The sequence below is a fragment of the Panthera tigris genome, chromosome C1 (assembly GCF_018350195.1).
Source record: "Panthera tigris isolate Pti1 chromosome C1, P.tigris_Pti1_mat1.1, whole genome shotgun sequence".
Classification (NCBI taxonomy): Eukaryota; Metazoa; Chordata; class Mammalia; order Carnivora; family Felidae; genus Panthera; species Panthera tigris.
Genome location: NC_056667.1, coordinates 187710264 through 187732934, shown reverse-complemented (window position 1 = coordinate 187732934; position 22671 = coordinate 187710264). Strand labels below are relative to the sequence as shown.

Below are 22671 nucleotides of genomic sequence, written 5' to 3'. Positions count from 1 at the left end.
TTTTACTCTTTATATAGCTGTATTCCCTATAACTTACCAGTACAGTGCCCAACTTCACAGTAGTATTTCATTGCACATTTATTGAATGAACAGTATTATTTCTTGTCAGAGTACTAATCTGAAGTGAAACATTACTATTTTATTGTACAAATAAGCAGAGTTAATTCTATTTGAACCTAGAATTGTCAATATTCTCAAATAGTAATTTAAACTTTGTTCTTTCTTGTCTTCTGAGAGAGAAGCATGCAGGTAACAGTTGTCCTAAATTGGTATGTTTTATTATAGAGGAACCCAACTCTGGTTGTATTTTTAACCGAAAAGGAAAGCTAACCTATGAATTCACTTGGAATGCCTCATTTGTTTTGTTTCCTAAATTCCACATACTAGTGAGATCTTACGGTATTTGACTTTCTCTGACTGACTTATTTCACATAGCATTATACTCTCTAGCTCTGTCCATGTTGCCATTTATCCAAATGGCAATATTTTGTTCTTTTTTATGGCTGAATAATATTCCATTGTATGTTTATACTATATCTTCCTTATCCATTCAACAGTCAGTAGTCATTTGGGTTGCTTCCATAGTTTGGCTATTGTAAATGACACTATAATAAATATAGGGGTGCATGTATCCAATGTTTTTGTATTTGGGGGATAAATACCCAATTGTGCAATTACTGGATTTACATTCCCACCAACAGTGCAAGAGGGTTCCTTTTTCTCCATGTCCTTGCCAAACACTTGTTTCTTATGTTTTTGAATTTAGCCATTCAGACAGGTGTGAGGTGATATCTCATTGTAGTTTTCTTCTGCATTTCCCTGATGATGAGTGATGTTGAGCATCCTTTCATGTGTCCATTGGCCATCTGGATGTCATCTGGAGAAATGTCTGTTCGTGTCTTCTGCCCATTTTTTAATTGGATTATTGTGTGTGTGTGTGTGTGTGTGTGTGTGTGTGTGTGTGTGTGTGTGTGTGTGTTGTATCAGTTCCTTATACATTTTGGATAGTAACCCTTTATCAGATGTGTCATTTGTAGATACCTTCTCCCATTCGTAGGTTGCCATTTAGTTTGGTTGATTGTTTCTGTCACGGTGCAGAAACTTCACATTTTGAGATAGTCCCAATAGTTTATTTTTGCCTTTATTTCCCTTGCCTCAGGAGACATATCTAGAAAGATGTTGCTATGACTGACATCAGAAAAATTCCTGCCTGTGCTCTGTTTTCAGGTTTCAGGTCTCCTATTTAGGTCTTTAATCCATTTTGAGTTTATTTTTGTGCATGGTGTAAGAAAGTGGTCCAGTTTCATTCTTTTGCATGTAGCTGTCCAGTTTTCCCAACACCATTTGTTGAAGAGATGTTCTTTTTCCCAATGGATATTCTTCCTGTTTTGTCGAAGATTAATTGACCGTATAGTTGTGGGTTTATTTCTGAGTTTTCTGTTCTATTCCATTGACCTGTATGTCTATTTTTATGCCAGTACTGTTTTAATTACTACTGCTTTGTAATATAACTTGAAGTCTGGAATTGTGATACCTCTGGTTTTGTTTTTCTTTTTCAAGATTGCTTTGGCTGTTAGGGTCTTTTGTGATTCCATACAAATTTTAGAATTGTTCTAGTTTTGTGAAAAATGCTGTTGGTATTTTGATAGAGATTGAATTATATCTGTAGATTGCTTTGGGTAGTATAGACATTTTAACAACATTTGTTCTCCTAACCTATGAGCATGAAATGTCTTTCCATTTCTTAGTGTTGTCTTCATTTCTGTCATGTGTTTTATAATTTTCAGATTTCAGGTCTTTTACTTCTTTGGTTACGTTTATTTGTAGATATTTTATCATTTTTGGTGCAATTGTGAATGGGATTATTTTCTTAATTTTACATTTTGCTGCCTCATTATTAGTGTATAGGAATGCCACAGATTTCTGTATATTGATTTTATATCCTGCAACTGACTGAATTCATTTATCAGTTGTAAATAGTTTTTGGGTGGAGTCATCAGAGTTTTCTTTTTTTTTAATTTTTTTTTAATGTTTATTTATTTTTGAGACAGAGAGAGACAGAGCATGAGTGGGGGAGAGGTAGAGAGAGAGAGGGAGACACAGAATCCGAAGTAGGTTCCAGGCTCTGCGCCGTCGGCGCAGAGCCCAACGTGGGGCTCCAACTCACAAGCTGTGAGACCATGACCTGAGCCGAAGTCGGACACCCAACCAACTGAGCCACCCAGATGCCCCATCAGAGTTTTATATATTTATATATATAAAATCATATCATCTGTAAATAGTAAGAGAAGTTTTACTTCTTCCTTACCAGTTTGGATGCCTTTGATTTCTTTCTTTTTTTTTTTTTTTTTTTAACGTTTTATTTATTTTTGAGACAGGGAGAGTCAGAGCATGAACAGGGGAGGGTCAGAGAGAGGGAGACACAGAATCTGAAACAGGCTCCAGGCTCTGAGCGGTCAGCACAGAGCCCGACGCGGGGCTCGAACTCACGAACCACGAGATCATGATCTGAGCCGAAGTCGGCCGCTTAACCGACTGAGCCACTCAGGCGCCCCTGCCTTTGATTTCTTTATTGTGGGTTTTACTTTTATGTTGTCTAATTGCTACAGCTAGAACTTCCAGTTCTATGTTGAATAAAAGTGGTGAGATTATACATCCTTGTTGTTTTTTTCCAATGTTTATTTTTGAGAGACAGAGACGGTATGAATAGGGGAAGGTCAGAGAGAGAAGGAGACACAGAATCCGAAGCAGGATCCAGGCTCTGAGCTGTCAGCACAGAGCCCGATGCGGGGCTCGAACTCACGAACCATGAGATCATGACCTGAGCCGAGGTCGGACACTTAGCCAACTGAGCCACCCAGGCACCCCTTCTTGTTTCTGACTTAAGGGGAAGAGCTCTCAGTTTTTCACCGTTGAGTATGATGTTGGCTATGGGTTTTTCAATTAAGGCCTTTATTATGTTTAGGTATGTTCCTTCTAGACCTACTTTGCAGGGTTTTGTTTTTTTTTTTTTGTAATCATGAATGGATGTTGTACTTTGTCAAATGCTTTTTCTGCATCTGTTGAAATGATCATATGGTTTTTACCTTTCTTTTGTTGATGTGATGTGTCACAATGATTGTTTTGCGAATATTGAACCACCCTTGCATCCTGGGAATAAGTCCTACTTGAATGTGGAAAATAGTTTTTTTAACATATTGTTGAATTTGGTTTGCTAATTGTTGAGGATTTTTGCATCTTTATTCATGAGAGTTATTGGTTCATAGTTCTCTTTTTTTGTGATATCTTTATCTGCTTTGGTATCAGGGTGATACTGCCTTCATAGAATGAATTTTGAAGCTTTCCTTCCTCTTCAATTTTTTTAAATAGTTTGAATAGAATTGGTATTAATTCTTCTTTAAATGTTTGTTAGAATTTGCCTGTGAAGGTGCTTATATTGTTGGGAGTTCTTGGATTACTGGATGAATTTCATTGCTGGAATTGGTCTGTTAAAATTTTCTATTTCTTCCTGCTTTCATTTTGGTAGGTTGTATATTTCTAGGAATTTATCCATTTATTCTAAGTTGTCCAATTTATTGACATACAGATTTTCATAATATTCTCTTACAATTGTTTGCATTTCTGTGGTGTTATTTCTTCTCTTAGTGATTTTGTTTATTTGGGTCCTCTCATTAACTTTTTTTTTTCTTTCTTTCTTCATTTTTTTTTTTTTTTTTTATGAGTATAGCTAGAGGTTTATCAATTTTGTTGATCTTTTCAAAGAACCAGCTCCTGGTTTCATTGATCTGTTCTAGTTCTTCAGTTTCTATATCATTTATTTCTGCTCTAATCTTTATTATTTCCTTTCTTTTGCTGGTTTTGGGTTTTATTGTTCTTTTTCTAGCTCCTTTAGGTGTAGGGTTGTTTATTTGAGATTTTTCTTACTTCTTGAGATAGGCCTGTATTGCTATAACTTCCCCCATAGAACCACTTTTGCTGCATCCCAAAGAGTTTGGACCATTGTGTTTTCATTTTCACTTGTTTCCATGTAATTTGTATTTCTTATTTGATTTCTGGGTTGACCCATTCATTGCTTAGTAGCATGTTATTTAATCCCCATGTATTTGTGCTCTTTCCAGATTTTTCTTGTAGTTGATTTCTGGTTTCATAGTGTGTGCTCAGAAAAGATGCATGGTATGACTGCAACTTTTAAAAATTTGTTGTGACTTGTTTTGTGGCCTAGTATGTTATCTCTTCTGGAGAATGTTCTATGTGCACTTGAAACAAATGTGTATTCTACTGTTTTAGGATGGGATGTTCTGAATATGTCTATTAAGTCTATCTAGTCCACTGTTTCCTTGTTGATTTTCTATTTGGATGATCTATCCATTAATGTAAGTGGGGTTTTAAAGTCCCCTACTATTATTTTATTAGAGTTAATTATTATTTACTGTTTTATGTATTTGTGTGCTTCTATGTTGGGTGCATAAATATTTACAGTTGTTATATGCTGTTGATGGATTGTCTCTAATTTTATGTAGTGTCCTTTTTTGACTCTTGTTACGGTCTTTGTTTTAAATCCTGTTTTGTTTGATATAAGTATTGCTACTCTGGCTTTCTTTTGACATCCATTTACCTGATAAATGTTTCCCCATCCTCTCACTTTCAAAATGCATGTGTCTTTCGGTCTAAAATGAGTCTCTTATAGGCAGCATATAATTGGGTCTTGTTTTTTATCTACTCTATCACCCTATGTCTTTTGATTGAAGCATTCAGTCCAGTTACATTCAAGATAGTTACTTATAGATATATTTTTATTGCCATTTGCTACTTGTTTTGTGGTTGTTTCTATAGAGTTTCTCTGATCCTTCTCTTGCTCTGTTTCATGGTATGTTGGCTTTCTTTACTGATATATTTTGATCCTCTTCTCTTTATTCTTTGCATATCTGTCACTGATTTTTAATTTGTGGTTACCATTAGGTTTATATATAACATCTTATGGATATAGTAGTCCATATAAAGTTGATGGTCACTTGAGTTTGAACCCATTCTTTAGTCTTCTCCCCCTCATGTTTTAGGTATATGGTGTTATACTTTACATCCTTTTATTTTGTGAATCCCTTGACTGATTTTTACAGAAATACTTATTTTTACTGCTTTTGTGTTTTTTTTGTTTTGTTTTGTTTTCATACTTTCACTTATGGTCTTTCCTTTATACTCAAAGAATCCCTTTTAATATTTCTTGTAGGGTGGTTTAGTGGTCGTGAACTCCTTTAGTTTTTGTTTGTGTGGAAAACTCTTTATCTCTCCCATTCTGAATGGTAGCCTTGCTGGATACAGTATTCTTGGCTGCAGCTTTTTTCCCTTTCAACACTTTGAATATATCATGCTACTTCCTTCTGACTTGCAAAGTTTCTGCTGAAAAATCTGCTTATAGCCTTATGGGATTCCCCTTTTATGTAATTGTCTGCTTTTCTCTTGCTGCTTTTTTTAAAGTCTTTTTTTTCTTATTTATTTACTTACTGATTTATTTATTTAGTCTCTACTGGCAGTGTGGGGCTCAAGCTCATGACCCCCGAGGTCAAGAGTCACATGCTCTTCTGACTGAGCCAGCCAGGCACCCCTCTCTTGCTGCTTTTAAAGTTTTTTTGTCACTACTTTTTGCCATTTTAATTACTGTGTGTTTTGGTGTGAATCTCCTTGGGTTGAATTTGTGGGGGGGTCTTGGGCCTCCTGGATCTGAATATCTGTTTCCTTCCCCGGGTTAGGGAAGTTTTCAGCCATTACTTTTTTGATAAGTTTTCTACCCCCTTTTCTCTCTTCTTCTTGTAAGATCACTATAATAAGAATGTTATTACACTTGATGGAGTCACTGAGTTTCCTAAGGCTATATAGAGTATAAAGTCAGTAATTAAAAAATAAAACTTCAGGGGTGCCAGAGTAGCTTAGTCAGTTAAGCATTGGACTCTTGATTTTGGCTCAGGTCATGATCTTGTGGTCATGGGATTGAGCCCAGCATTGGGTTCTGCGCTGGGCATGGAGCCTGCTTGGGATTTTCTCTATCCTCTCTCTGCCCTTCCTCCACTCATGCAGGCTCTGTCTCTCTCTCAAAATAAGTAAATAAATTTAAAAAATTAGAACCAAAATTGGTTGGGAGGTATTGGGTGAGACTTTTGGATTTGCTAGTCCATCTTTTCTTTTGCATATTAAGAAAATAAGACCTAAGGATTTAAATGATTTAGCCTGAAGTTGTAGTTAGTTAAGTGGTAGAATAAGAATTTCCAGTCTCTCCTGAGTCCTTATTTAGTCTTAGATGACTTAGGCTAGGAATATCTTGCAGACTTTCTTTAAATAGACCCTTTCACTAGTATAAGATAATGAAGGTTCTCTCCTTACTAATTCAGACTTAGGTCATAAAAATGAAATATTTACCTACTTGAGTTTTCTTGTTAACCAGAATTTGTGTTAAAAATTTTAAAGGATGTTTTAGCATTTGCTGTTTGACACCTTTGCAAATTCTTAATGAAAATTTCAGTAACTATTTGCCCTATCTTTTCACCCAAAGCAATTCTTGGCCATTAAATATTACCCATTTCCATTTGTGGCTGGTTAATGTCAGGAATAATGAGCCATCTCTGGTTGGATTTGTGACTCCCGCCAGAATAAAATACTGATATGCAAAGATGGAAGAAGAACTACTACTATATGTGGGATTTACTAGTAAAGTGATTTCTCCCCAATCTTGAGTTTTTATTTAGAGTTCTGGCTAATTCTAAAAATCTATTTTAGCAGTTGTATGAATTCAGTGTTCTGGTTAATTCTAAAAATCTATTTTAGTGATTTGTGAAATTTAGGAATTGGGAGTAGCTTCTTTCAGGGATATGGAGAGAAAAATATTGATGGGACAGAATGAGAAGAGAGAATCTAAAGAAATGGAGATACAGGGGTGCCTGGGTGTCTCAGTTGGCTGATTGTCCAACTTTAATTTTAGCTCAGGTCATGATCCCAGGTTTGTGGGATCGAATCCCACATCAGGCTCCATGCTGAGCATGGAACCTGCTTAGGATTCTCCCTCTGCCCCTCTCTCCCACTTGTGTGTGTGCGTGCACTCTCTTTATAAAGAGGAAGAAAAAAAAAAGAAAGAGATGGAGATATAAAGCAGGTTGCAGAATAGGAGTACAGAATTTTGGAATGAAACCTTGGAAAGGAGAGAAATAGAGATGAAGTTGAGAGAAGAGATACAGTGTGATAAATGTACTGACGAATTTCTTTAAACTTTGAATTTGATTATATTCTTTGTTTATAAAATTAATTTCAATTAGGTTTCTGTCATGTGCAGGAACCCTTACTAATATCATTTGTTACTTGTTAAGAGGGTCATTTTTAAAAAAAATTTTTATTTATGTATTTTGAGAGAAAGAGAGAATCTTAAGCAGGCTCTGCACTGTCAGTGCAGAACCAGACACAGGGCTCGATCTCACGAACCCGTGGGATCGTGGCCTGAGCCAAAATCAAGAGTCGGACACTTAACCTACTGAGCCACCCAGGTGCCCCAGGAGAGTCATATTATTAATATAGCTATTGAATCAAATCATATCCCTAGAAACAGCCTTATAGAAATATTATAAAAATATTTTGTGAAAACTAAAGTGCATTGTAGAATTTTCTTCAGTTTTTTTTTTTTTTTTAAACCATTCTTCTGTTGATAGCGATATTAATTTTAAATTAAGTGTTGGTTCCGGGGCACCTGGGTGACTCAGTTGGTTAAGTGTCTGACTCTTGATTTCCACTGAGGTCATGACCTCATGATTTGTGAGATCAAGCCCTGTTTTAGGCTCTGTGCTGATAGTGCAGAATCTGCTTGGGATTCTCTCTCTCCTTTCTCTCTGTCCCTCCCCTGCTCTCGCTTGGATGCACTGTCTCTCTCAAAATAGATAAATAAACATAAAAAATAAATGTATTGGTTCCTTAAAATTAATATTTATTGAAAATTGGATAGGGGCGCCTAGGTGGCTCAGTCAGTTAAGCGGCCAACTTTGGCTCAGGTCATGATCTCACGGTCTGTGAGTTCGAGCCCCGTGTCGGGCTCTGTGCTGACAGCTCAGAGCCTGGAGCCTGTTTCAGATTCTGTGTCTCCCTCTCTCTGACCCTCCCCCGTTCATGCTCTATCTCTCTCTGTCTCAAAAATAAATAAACATTTTTTAAAAATTTTTAAAAAAAAGGAAAATTGGATAAATTAGCCACTTTTTTTTTTCTTTTTTAAAGAAGTGCACCTTTAGTTTTGAGTCCTCTGAAATTAGATGTCATCTTCTATTTGGAGTCCATCAAATTAGAAATATTTAACAGAAAAAAGCTGAAATTCAGATGAAGAAAAAATATATTTCTTTGATAGTGGCTCTGGGGTGACAAATGAGAACCATATGATCTCTCTCCGGAAGTCTGCAACCTAGTTGGGTGTGGAGGGTGATAAGGCAAAGTACACATAATATAAAGCTGATTTGCTGTAAATGCCATAGAGAGGTACAAAGTTTATGGGCGTCTTAGAGAAAGTAGCATCCAACTCTTTTTTGTTTAGCACAGTGCTTAAAATTTTTTTTAGTTTTTGTTTTAAAAATTGAGATATAATACACATATATAACTAACTTTTTTAAAGTATAAAATTCATTGAGTTTTAATGTTTTTACAAGGTTAAACAACTTCATCAAATTCTAGAATAAACTTTTTATTTTTTTTAAAGTTTATTTTCATTTTGAGAGAGAGCAAGCAGGGGAGGAGCAGAGAGAGGGAGAGAGAGAATCCCAAGCAGGCTCCACATTGTCAGCGCACAGAGCCTGATGCAGGGCTCGATTTCACAAACCATGAAGTCATGACCTGAGCCAGAATCAAGAGCCAGCCGCTTAATGACTGAACCACTCAGGTGCCCTTAGAATAAACTTTTTAAAACTTTGAATGTTTTTAGCTGAGGTTGTGCCTTCTGGTTCTTAGGACCACCCACTCCCTATTGTTTTACATCTGGTTGCTTCTGGCATTTATATTGGTTACCTAGGCTTGCTACTAGGCTTGAGAGAGCTGTTTTTTCTAGCTTCATTAACCCAGAAGCAAGTGCCAGAATTTCCCTAGGTTTGCCAGTGTGGGGAATACTGGTTCTTGTCCTGCTGAGCATCCTTTTTCCCACCTCTATCCCTTTGCGCATTTTATTGTCTACCTCCAAAAATGGTCCCCACCTCTGCTGCAGCTTTTTGTGAGGAATGACTTGTCATTGACCTCGAGAGGGCTTTCTTAGAATAAAATCCAAACTTCTGTTTCTTGGTTTACAAATCCTTGAATGATCTGGCTCTCTCTTCCTATCAGACTATTCTTTCTTTCTGTTTTCCTGACGCACCAAATTTGTATGCTGTACCTGGAATGTTCTTCTCTCTGATTTGTGCATGTCTGACATCTTTTTGTCATTCATATCTTAGTTTAAATATCACTAATTAGGCCTTTTCTGTGTATCCAATCTAGAGAAGCTACTCCCATCACTTTCCCTATAATTGTAACCTAATTATCACCATACTTGTCATGGCTCTTATTTTTTTGTTTTTGTTGTTTAATATTTCTCTACCTTAACTAGAATCCAAGTTCATTGTTAACAGATCCCTTGTTTGTCACATTTATAACTATAACCTGAGCTTCTAGAACAGTGTTTGGCACACACTGTGTGCTCATATATATTTGTTGAATAAATGTTGAGTGAAAAATGCCTGCTTTGAAGGCTCCTGCTCTGGTTCATCTTTCTGTATCTTCCTGTTTTTGTCTTCCAAAAATTTGCCAGAATCTCTGATCTTTGGATGCCTTTGCCATCTCTAGCCTTCATTACCTTTGAGTTTATTCCCTTTTGCAATTGTTTACTGTCACTTCAGTGGGATTTTAGGGAGAGAAAGAAATGTATTTTCCCCTTTTTTTTTTGACAGATTGAGAGGTTGCAGTCAGGTTGAAAACATGAACACAGACTATGTTAAGAAAGCATGCTTGTTTTTTGAGAATACTGAGTATGAAAGGTAGAAAATAAGGTTGAAAATTTCGGTTGAGGCCATGTCAGAGAGGGTGTGAAATCATTTGATGAAAAGTTTTACTTAATTCAGAATGTCATGGGAAACCCTTGTGGGTGTTTGATCAGAATCATGGCATGAAAAAAGTTTTTAAGGAAGATTAGTCTGACAGTGATGGATTAAAAAAGAGAGGTCAGTTAGGAAGTTGGTAGAATAATGTGAGGACAGTATAGTATGGATCTGAACCAAGATAGTAGTCATCAAAATAAGAAAGAGGGCAAAGGCTGAGAAAAATAGTTGAGCCTCCTGGTGCTGACACTGATGAATTGCTCTGTGATAATTATAGTTTAGCGATGTGACTTTTATTTAGATGGATTGGCTGATTGTATGAGGGACTGTATTGAATGTACTATCAGCAATGTGTTGTAAATGTCTTTCCTAGGATTTTTACATTTATGAGGGAGATGAAATGAAGCAGACAGCTTTGTTGAAGAGGGGATATTTGGTCAATTCTGGCACTTACTATTCTAGATGTCAGGCAGGAGGTCACGGAATATATTGATGAATAATGCAGGATACAAGTGTTTCACTCCCTTTGTTCTCACATTTAGTAACAACATTTTTAATATCAAAGCAACTTAAAAAACCATCTTGAAGTCTGTATTTAGCTTAAGCCTTATTGTTTGATTAAATACAGTTGACCCTTGAACAGTGTGGGGACTAGGGGTGCTGACCCCCATGCAGTCAAAAATCCAAGTATAGTTTCTGACTCCCCTGAAACTAATAGCCTACTGTTGACTAGAAACCTTATTACCAATATAAACACTTTATTAACACATATTTTGTATATGTATTATTTACTGTATCCTTACCATAAAGTAAGCTAGAGAAAATAAAGTGTTATTAAAATCACAAGGAAGAAAAATATATTTATAGTACTGTACCATATTTATCTTAAATATCTGCATAAAACTGGGGTCAGTTCAACCTGTGTTCAAGGGTCAAGTGTATTAGTCTTCGATTTAGAACAAATTCTGACTTATTCCTGACATACTATGACATTAACCAATTTTTCTTTTTTTTTTTTAATTTTTTAATGTTTATTTATTTTTGAGACAGAGAGAGACAGAGCATGAGTGGAGGAGGGGCAGACAGAGAGAGGGAAACAGAATCCGAAGCAGGCTCCAGGCTCCGAGCTATCAGCACAGAGCCCTACATGGGGCTCGAACTCACAAGTTGTGAGATCATGACCCGAGCCAAAGTCAGATGCCCAACAGACTGAGCCACCCAGGCACCCCAACCAATTTTTCTAAAGTTTATTCATTTTGAGTGAGAGCACATGCATGGGCAGAGAAGGGGCAGAGGGAGAGAGAGGGAGAGAGAGAATCCAAGCAGGTTCTGTGCTGTCAGTGCAGAGCCCAATGCGGGGTTTGATTTCACAACTGTGAGATCATGACCTGGGCCAAAATCAAGAGTTAGATGCTTAATCGACTGAGCCACCCAGGCACCCCTAGTTACTTCATTTTTCATCCGAAGGTTAGAAATGATTGTCTTTGCTTCTGTGAAAGAATTGTCTATTTTTTCTAAATAGATATTTTTCTATTTAGAAATTTTTCTAAAGTGGTAAGCTTTTATTTGCATTTTTCTAAAGTGGTAAGCTTTTATTTGCATTATTTTTCTAAAGTGGTAAGCTTTTATTTGCATTAAGTAAAACTAATTTTATAATGACCAAAATAAGCTAAAAAAGTTAACTGAGTAAACCAGGCAAATGCAGGTTAGGAATGGTAACACATGCATACAGTAATAAAAATCATGTGTTGGAGAAATTTGCAGTTATTTTTCAGGGACCTTAAGCTGCATTATTTTATTTAGTAAAAATGTTTTTCAGCTTATATGGTTTTGTCCTTTAAGTTTATTTCTGAATTTTACATGATGTATTAGTTGACATCCTGTGTTTTCCTAACTGAACTACAATTTCCTGAGGGCAGATTTTTCTTTATCTCCCCTCCCTCCCTCCCTTCCTCTCTCTTTCTTTTCTTTTTTTTTTTTTATAATTTTTTTTAGTGTTTATTTTTCAGAGAGAGAGGGAGAGAGAGAATGAGTGGGGGAAGGGCAGAGAGAGAGAGAGAGAGGGAGACACAGAGTCCTAAGCAGACTCCAGGCTCTGAGCTGTCAGCACAGAGCCTGATGCGGGGCTCAAACCCACAAACCATGAGATCATGACCTGAGCCAAAGTCAGACACTTAACTGACTGAGCCACCCAGGCACCCCTCTTCTCTCTCTTTCTAAATTTATTTTGATATAATTTGAAACTTACAGAAAAGTTATTATAAGACGACTTATACAAACAACTCCTACATTCCCTTTACCTAGATTCACCTGTAGTTTACTTTTTGCCTAATTATTATTTCTCTCTCCCTTTATACATATTTACACACATACATACACACATACATTTTTTTTCTGAGCCATTTGAGAATAAGTTGCAGACATTTATGACTAAATTCTTTAGTGTGTTTCCTAAGGGCAAAGATATTCTTACATAGCTGCAGTAGTGTTATCAAAATCAGGAAATGTAACATTGATACAATACTGTGATCTAATCCACAGCCCGTAGTCAAATTTTAGCAATTGTCCCAATAATGTTCTTTATACCTATATTTATGTATTTTCTCAGGGTCTGGGATCCCGTCCAGGATTGAGCATTGCATTTAGTTGTCATGTCTTTTTAGGTTTCTTTTAATCTGGAACATGTCCTCAGGCTTTCTTTGTGTTCTTGACCTTCACATTTTTTCAACTTTAGGTCAGTTATTTTGTAAAATGTCTTACAATTTGATTCAGGTAATGCATTTTGTCAGGAACAGCACAAAATGGTAATATATCTTCTCAGTGTGTTATTTCTGAGAAAGTATATGATATTAATTTGCCTCAATATTAGTGATGCTAACTTTTATCACTTGGTTAAGGCAATTTGTGGGGAGATAGTTTTGACAATATGTAAATAGTCTTCTCAAATCTTCACCCATAAGTTTTTGTATCTATTGATCATTCTTACCTGAATCAGTTGTTATTACAATGGTTACAAATGGTGATCTGTCATTTCATCTACATTAATTCATTGGCATTCTATGAAGAAGAGCTTTCTTTCCCATATGTTTGTTTATATCAGAATGGATTCATGGATTCTTATTTAATGGGCCATGTAGCTTCTTCCTGTCATAATTGATTTTAATGCTTAAATTGTCCCATATTGCTCCAGGGACCTCTTCCGGCTGGCCTCTATGCCCTTATGACAGACATGTCCCTATCTTTATTGAGCACTTTCTGGCACAGAAGATATTCTAGGTTCTCATCTTGTTTGTTTGTTTTTTCCTCCAGCCCCAACTCTTGACTCATTAATCCAAGGGCCCCTGGTTACTTTTTGGGTAGAGTGTGTATTTAGAAACCAAAAACTGGATGCTAAGTATTCTAATTGCTACTGGGATGTTATTGCTATTAGGCCCTTTGTGTGGACATACCTACAAACACACATAAACATATGTCTATCTTTATTTCTATCTATTCCATATTTACCTGTCTGTTTGAAACCTTGAGTTCAAACATAGTGATGATTCATCCTGTCCAAATGGCTTCTAAACTGTCTAGCACTCTCCCTCTCGTTGAAGTCGGAGAGTGTATGCACAATATCAGCTGTATCCAGAAATAACTGGTATATAGCAGGGATGGTCCCACGTATGGAGCAGAATAAGCAACATGAACATCTCTGTCAGCAGTCATGTAAGCCCCATTTCTACTGATATGTATAGTGACTGTATGTGTCTCCTAAGGCTGCTGTAACAACTCATCACACACTGGGTGCCTCAAAACAACAGACATTTATTCTCTCACAATTCTTGAACTTCAAAAACTGGAATATAAACAAAAGAATATTACTATTATTTGTTCTTGTTTTTTGGTTTTATTGGGCTTTTATTCTGTTATTTCAGATTATGGTTTATGGTGTACTATATAATTAGTAATTATAAGATTGATCATTAGAACTTCTTATTTATTAGGAATGTTAGGGGTTTCTTTGAGACCATTGAGCTAAGATTTTTTTTTTTTCACTTCAGATAAGGTATTCCTGTTTAGAGTTTAGTATATTAACAGTATCCAATATTATGACAAATACAATGTAAATAAAGAAATGAATATGGTTCATTATCTTGTGAAAGGAATTCCTTTACCAGGGGTGCATTTAAGTGCTTTATAAATAAAACATTAAATTAGCATATTGGCTTTGATTTGATTTATAGTTTTCTTAGACATTATAATCACTATCAACTATTAAAAAATTTCTTGTTTGTTTTATGCTGTTTTTTTTTTCTTTTTATTATCTTTAGTTACCTTAGAGTTAGTGTACATGGTAATGAAGAGGATGTGTTAGTTACATCTTGGGTTGTCAAAAACTGAGACATAAATAAAGGAGAAGGCATAAGGGGTGAATCATCTCCCTTAGTGGTTCTCTCTTCTGGGTAAGGAAGGATTCATCTTGGCCAACCAAGAGTAATACACCTCTCTTATTGATTTGGGAGGTTTAGTTCCATGTGGAAACTACAAAACTTAGATCCAGATGTCAGCTTACTCTCATAGGACAAAGTGTCATGCAAGTTTCCTGGTGGCCAATTTTCTCAGGTTGCTCCCATGAAGCCTTCGAATAACAAGTACCTTGCTTCTTTCTTGATCCCTTTCAACACTTAGGAGACCATAACTTCCTTTAGATTTGATTCATGCACAGGCCTACAATAGGAACTTCGTTTTTAGAGAATTTTTTAATCAAGATACTTCAGTATTTACCATCTCTCCCATGGTTAGGATTAATGTTCTTTGAAATAGTGGAATGTATTTTTTGCTTTCTTTGTATCTTGCATAGTACTTGGCATAATGCTGTTTGTAGGCAAAGTATTTGAAGTATTGGACCTTAGGTAAAATTTGGGCCATTTCTGTTGAAGGCCACTAACCCTAACAGAGAAAACTTCAGTGATTGATTTATAAAAAGCAACTTTTGAGTTTTTGAAAAAACTCATCTGCTTTACAAATTAATAAAGTATAAAGTGATGTTTATATAAGAATAGGCTCATAATGGAAAAGAATCCTCAGGAAAAAACATAGTATGTATATGGAACATAAATATATAAATAAAAGAAAAATGAAATTTTGGGAGTAATCAATTAAGGGTCTTATTCTCATGCCAAACTAAGCTACCTATGTTAAATGTGATAACTACAGAAAAGAATGAATGATAAAAAACTAAAAATGTACATAAACATTTATGAGATTTTTGGGTTGTGAATAATTTACTGACCAGAACAGTGCAAGAATTCACCAGGAGGGGCACCTGGGTGGCTCAGTCAGTTAAATGTCCAACTTCAGCTCAGGTCATGATCTCATGGTTTGCAGGTTCCAGCCCTGCATCAGGCTCTGTGCTGACGGTCCGGAGACTGTTTGGGATTCTTACTCTCTGCCCCTCCCCTACTCTCAAATAAATAAACTTAAAAAAAAAAAATTTACACGCTTGATAACTTAAAAAATAAAACTTTTGGGGTGCCTGGGTGGCTTAGTAGGTTAAGTGTCCGACTTTGGCTCAGGTCATGATCTTGTGGTCCATGAGTTTGAGTCCCATGTCGGGCTTGTGCTGACAGCTCAGAGCCTGTAGCCTGCTTCAGATTGTGTCTCCCTCTCTGTCTGCCCCTTCCCCACGCGCACTCTGTCTCTCTCTCTCTCTCTCTCTCTCTCTCTCTCTCTCTCTCAAAAATAAATAAACATTAAAAAAAATAAAAATTTTTAGCAGTATCTTAAAAAAAGGAAAAAAGACCATACAAAATTAAAAGATAAAACCAGAGGGAAAAGTTGCTGTACATACAACACGGTATTTAATGTCTTGATTCTGTGAAGAGCTTGTGTAAATTCAGTTAGTTTGTTAAATTCCCAGTTTCCATTTGGGCAGTTTACAAATGGTACCATTTAGTTCACAGCAGAACTAAAGGTTCTGTGTTGAGGAGTTGTAGATCAAGAAAGCAGTGAATCAAGCACACCTCTGGATGCCCTAGTCACATGAGGAGTTAATGGCCCTCCATTCCCCACAGTTCTCACTTGATGTACATTATGTTGTGTCCTGTTTCTCTCCTCTTCCTTCTCTGCTGTGGCTTCCTCTCTCCTGCTTTTGATGAGTCCTCTTCCTCTTTTTGTGCCTTGCTAATTTTAACAGAGTTTTTTTCTTATTGTTTCTTTTGTCTGATTTACGTTTCCTTCCTCCTGCTTTTATTTTGCAGGAGTTGTATCTTGCACAGTTGGGGGCACTCCTTGAACCTGGAAGTTTTTACAGCCTCGCTTATCTAGTGCCTGTTTTTCTTTGGAATTATTTATCAGATTAGAGCAGCATAGGAGGTTTTTCAAAAACTGTTTTTGTGATAGAGCTACTGAAATATAACTGGTCATAAATGAAAATTTTATCTCAATGAATAACTCAGAAGAAGCTTGGAACTGTGGTATAATGGAGGAGTAATTGAGATATGTTAATTAAGGGATCTTCTCATTGCCTAAATTATTTATGGGCTTTGAGAATACTCATTCCAGGTTGCTCTGCCTATAACCAAATTGTGATTGTGTGAAACTGCATCACTTTTGTCTTGCAAATCCACCCAGTTATAATTATAACACAACACACTGTGCAGTTGTCAGACTTTAGTAGGCATAAAGAATATGTGGGATGACTTGTTCAAAATGTCTTAGGACCCTGGAAATTAGTATTCAGTAGACATTAGACAGACCATCTTAAAACGGACTTTACAAGAAGCACCCCAGATAATTTTAATGTAGGTCATCAGGAGACCACAACTGGAAATAGATTGCCAATCAGCATCAAGTCCAAACTCTGGTATGGCTTATAATTTTGCCGATAATTCCTTTCCAGCCCCATTTTCCATGGGTCTACACCACATATCTTATGCTCCAAAAATGTTAAGTCACTTAGAATTCTCAACATGTCTTACTTTGTCACAGCTTTATGCCCTTGCACATCGTGGTCCCTCTGTCTAAAACACTCTTCCCCTTCTCTGCCTTGCGCATTCATTCTTCAGGTCTGGACTGAAGCGTCATCCCTTTCCAGTCTCCTCAAACTAAATTAAACTATAGTCACATAACATACCCCTGTTGTAGTACTTAACACAGTGTTTTATCATTGTTGGTTTCCTTGTCTGCCCCCTACTAGATTATACATTCCTTAAAGACAGAGGCTATCATGTCCATCTCTCTTCCCCCAGTGTCTAGCACACAGCAGGTGTACAGCAAATATTAAATTAAATCAAAGCTTCTCTTGCCTCTTTGGAACATTGAGCATGTTAGACCTGGAGAAATGCTGTAGTGGCAGCTTTGTACTGCTGCATTCTGGGAGTTTTCATGTGGTTTTAAGTACATATATACATACATACGTATGTATATATATTTTTTTTTTAACAAAAAAACAATTATTTTTGAATCGTTAAAGGGACAAAATTTCAGTAATAAATAAGGCACCTTTGTTTAATACCATGTATTTTTCTTGCCACTCTCTAAACATATGACTTGGACTTCAATTTCCATTTGTGTAATTATCTCTACATAATATTCACAGTAGTCCTCTAAATATTAGCCCCTTCCTAATAACTTTTACACAGTTAAAATACCATTTCTGAGTAAAATACCATTTCTCCCCCTACCCCTTTGCTTCTGTGTTTGAAAATACGGTTGCCTTCTGGGGGAAAAATAGACTTGGCTTTCAAAGTCATATATATGACCTTAGTCCTCTTAAAACTCACTTTTTCAAACTCTTGTTTTATTTGAGTCATTGTCATGACAGTTTTATAAACACAGGCTTTCTCCTTTGCTCTTTATAATTTGTCCTACCTGGAATATATTTATTCAAATTCTTAAATCCTACTCTAAGCCCAGCCTTCTTGATAAAGATCACCATTCTGTCTCACAGTGAGAAAATTGAATAGTAAACCAAAATATCTCCCAAGAGGAAATCTAACAGGGAAAATATGTTTAAATAATTAACTTCATAGAAAATTTAGTGGAAATAATATTGTTTCTTACTAAGGAATACTAAATGAATTGTTTTGTTGTGTGTAGTAGAGCTTGCTATATGTAAGTTTTAACCTGTAATAATTGAAGCACAATTATTGACTGTTATCTGTAAAATGAAACCCAACCTGCATATAAGCAACAGTGGATCATTCCCCCATTATTTTTGTTTTTACTACATGAAAAAAATAAATGTAAGTTAGCTTAAAATATTAGTTCAATCATTATTACCTGCAATCTGTGATTATTCTCTAATAAACGTATGATCTTGAAATAATCAGGCAACTAAACCTTCTCATTACCTGACTCCTAACCCTTCCTCACTTTTTCCAGTTCGGTATTTACTAGACATCTCTCAATCTATCTTCAAAACAGAATCTACACCCTCCCCCCACTTCCTGCTCCAAGGAATAGCAGGCAGGACTGTGTGGTTGGAGGGTAGAGTGGGAAGAGAGGTCACAGAGGTCCCTGAAGTCCAGGATTACTCAGGGTTTTCTTGATCTGCCAGTGACTATGGATTTTATTTTATATTCAGCAAGTCTGCCCTTTGGGGAATAAACCTTTTCGTTTGTGTTAGGGTACATTTATTTTTTCAGAACATAATTTCCCTCACATGTAATGGAGCAGGGAATTAAAGTGAATATTCCCCTCACCCCCAAAGTACCTAATCTAATAGTCATAAGATAACTTAATAGTATTTGTTCTAGTATGCATTATAATTTAAAAACAAGAGTCATAAGTTCTATTTTCTTTTCCTTAATTTTTTCGTCTTTGGAGGGACAGTTGACTGTTGTATTATTTTATTTGCATTTTCTGATGTTATTTCCAGTAGGGGCATTATGTTGGGAAAATTCAGATTTAGAATTGTGATCTAATTGGAGACAGGTATCAATATGTAATAAGGAATGAATTTCTGTACCAGATTTGCTGACTTTAACAGTACAGCCAAGAGAACTTTGGGGGGGGGGTGCTATTTGGTGTGTGTAATAATTAGAAATGATGCCATTTCTGGGTGTAGGAGAATAAAGATCAGCTTCTAGAGAATGGAGAATGGTATTTTAGGGTGTAGATATGTTAAGAAATATTTTAGGACCTAAATTTTTTTTGGAAAAGTCTCTGGATAAGTGTCTTAAGTTAATTTTTATAGAATAACCCATGTAGTGACAGAAATTCAAGAATGGAAAAAATTGGCAAAAGTTACATAAATAGTAAAAGTCAAATAGTTGCTTCATAATTTCCATATTGCTCCCTAGCCATATTTTCCTCTACTTTAATCTGTAGTAATCCAGATAAAACTATTAATGAAAATATTTAAAGAGATTTAATAAATCTGAATAATTATTGAGTTTGACTAATAGGAAAAAACTCAAAATTAACACACTAGTCTTTGATGTGGAGGCTATAGTTCTGTTTAGTTCTGTGATAATTTAAAATACTTATATTCATTTTGAACTATTTCACATATGCTCTACAAAATTATATGCAAAATTATATTCCTATTTTTTTCCAGTATAGCATTTTCCTTATGGGCAATTACAGAGTGTGCTCAGAAGGGAAGTGCAGGCATAATCATTATCTCAAAGCAGAATTCCTGCTAGAATATTTTAGCTTCTGGGTTATTCCAGTGTATTTAATTTTAAGATTAGGAAGGAAGAGGAAGTTGACTTTTAAATTCCAGTTTTGTTGCTTTTTGATCTTCATTATGAAGACTGGATATTACTACCCCTAGATGTTCTCAAGCTAGCAACTGTTATTTGAGTAATTAAATTACCTCGTCAGGTTTTTCTTTGTACAAACATTTTATGTCTTTCTGGGTATATTTAGTGATTAAGTATGATATCAGGTTTCTGTTGAGATAGATCTGTAATTCATTAATGAATAAAAATCCTTGAACTATTAACACAAGTGAATTATAAAAACCAAATTTCTTTAAGACTCAAATGTATGAATTGGGGAATTAGTGGATGTATTTTCCATTTGTCAAGACAGAAAGCCCTGGTGGGGGGGGGGGGTGCAGGGCGCCAGGGTGGCTCAGTCCTTTAAGCATCTGACTCTTGATCTCTGCTCAGGTCTTGATCTCATGGATCATGAGTTCAAGCCCCACCTCGGTCTCTGTGCTGACAACGCATAGCCTACTTGGAATTCTCTCTCACTCTTGCTCTCTCTCTCTCTCTCTTTCAAAATAAATAAACTTAAGAAAAAAAGAATGTCCTGATTTATACATGTTTAAGGTAGTGAAATTAAGAAATGAGAGTTAATCAGTTTACATTAGAGATATTGCTAAGCTATGATCCTTTATAGTATTAAGCTTAAGAAAATTATTTTCCTTAAGTGATTAAATGGGATATGATCTGATTTTCCACATCCTTAGAACTAAGTTCAATTTGATTTTGCAGTATTATTTGACTCTGAAAAATTTTATCTAGTAAAATAAGGTTTAAAATTTAGTTTCATGATACTTCATTAGACAATGAAATTCCTCACATAGCATACAACCACATTTTAAGGATCACAATTTTGTTGATTGTTGCTTTGGAAGTATAATATGTGTACAAATTCTTATTTGAGATTAGGATATCTTTAATCTCTGAGGAATTGTTTAAACCAATTGACAGGCAGTATTCCAAATATTGCCTAGATCCACTGGCATTTATTAGTGGAACAATAATTATTAATATATTATATATAATATTAATATATATTATATATCACAAGTTAATATTAACATTAACTTTAATTCATTAATATAAATTAATATTAATATTAATGATGATATTAATATATTATTAATACATAATATAATATATAATTATTAATTATTAATTAATAATTAGTGGAACAAAATTAGTGTTTCAGAAATGTGAGTCAAGAGTATGGAATATAAAATGATGATATTCATTGTGTCCCTGGGAAAGTTAGTAGGTATTACTCCAAGTTGAAGGTGAAGGACTTGGGGTCAAATTAATTTGGAATATGTTGGTTTAAGCAAAGGTAATCTTTACTAAAGATGTCTGAGAGAGAGCCAAGCCAAGAAACAGACTGTTAACTGTAGAGAACAAAATGATAGTTACCAGAATGGGGAGGTAGGTGGGGAGATGGGTGAAATGGGTAATGGGGATTAAGGAGTGTACTTGTGATGAGCACTGGGTAATATATGGAATTGTTGAATCACTCTGTTGTACACCTGAAACAAATATAACACTGTATGTTAACTGTACTGAAAGTTTAAAAGATTTTTCAGAGCCTTTATATTGAAATATAATAATCAGATTAATATTACTTTAAGAACTTTAAGTATCTGGTCAGTAATTGATCTTGTTTTGTGTAATCTTTTTTGCCTCCTCAAAACAATGTGTAGTTTCCATGTCAGATATCCTATGATAAATAAGAAGGAAAATATCTCTTCTTTCATGAAAGTACACTTGAAAAATCATACATATAGGAAACTTTGTATAAGAATTTAAAGTTTTCAATTCCAGTTTTCTAAAGTTTTTTAAATTTCAATCTGGTTCCTTCAATCTTGTAGTAACTAATGAGAAAATAAGATAGAAAGAATATAGGAGGAGGAACTAATTCAACAAACTAACCTAGATAAAATATTTTGTTTTGTCTTTTCTCTGAAGTGATTTTTGGACTAAAGTTTTGCAGGATACATACTTATTTGCATCTAAACAGATTTTTACAGAATAAGTGAGATAATAACTTGCTGGATTGAAGTCTTCTGAAATTGTTTCTCTGTGGTGTTTGGAGTGTTATAGGATCAGTTAGTGGAGAAAACTGTACTACCATAAAATCCTCTGATTAATGGGAGGGCTCTGCAATTTTAGAATTACTGTTAACTTGTGATTCTGGTCATAATCTGATACATTTTGCTTTTTCACAATTTCCTAAAAATTTGAGACTTAAGTGCTCATTCCTATTCACTTGTCAGTCCTGTCTCCATTAATGATTTCTAGTTCCTTTGTGTAATGTGATCTCTAGTTTTGAAGATTTAACTCCAGAAAGTTGCGATATATATCACAAGAGATACTGCATAATTTTTCAAGTTCAGCCTGTTACTCTTCTTTCTACCCAAATATCTGTATTTCAGATGGAGCAGCTATCAGATGAAGAAATTGACCATGGTGCTGAAGAAGACAGTGATAAGGAAGATCAGGACCTGGACAAAATGTTTGGAGCCTGGCTAGGGGAGCTAGACAAACTCACTCAGGTTAGAAATAATACTTGAAAAGTTATTCGATGATTTTAGTCATCACTGTGTGCTAAAAGTTTACTGTGTGGACATAAGGATATGGATATAGGTTTCATTTTTAAATACTGGTACAAAGGGAAAATGTACAAAACATTCAAAAGTCAATGAATGGTAACTCTAGAACACAGTGTTATCTTCTGTGGTTATTTTAAGAAGTCTAAAAACAAAAAAATACTTGTTGCAGAAGTTCTGTTCATCTAGAGGGATTACTTAAAATCTCTTTTGTAAATTGAGATTGCTAGCTAAAAAAGTTTTAAAACCTAAAATCTAAAAGTCTAAATTTTAGCAAATCTTATTACATAACTT

At 35.3% G+C, this 22671-nt stretch overlaps 1 protein-coding gene across 3 annotated transcripts in view; it reads left to right on the top strand.

Moving 5' to 3' along the window:
- Positions 1 to 22671, top strand: part of RAPH1 (Ras association (RalGDS/AF-6) and pleckstrin homology domains 1) — a 107289-nt gene that overhangs the window by 14431 nt on the left and 70187 nt on the right. For all 3 annotated transcript variants that reach the window (XM_042995122.1, XM_042995121.1, XM_042995123.1), the window contains exon 2: positions 22204 to 22323. In XM_042995122.1, coding sequence (XP_042851056.1) covers positions 22204 to 22323 — 120 coding nt within the window. The remainder of the gene's footprint in view (positions 1 to 22203; positions 22324 to 22671) is intronic.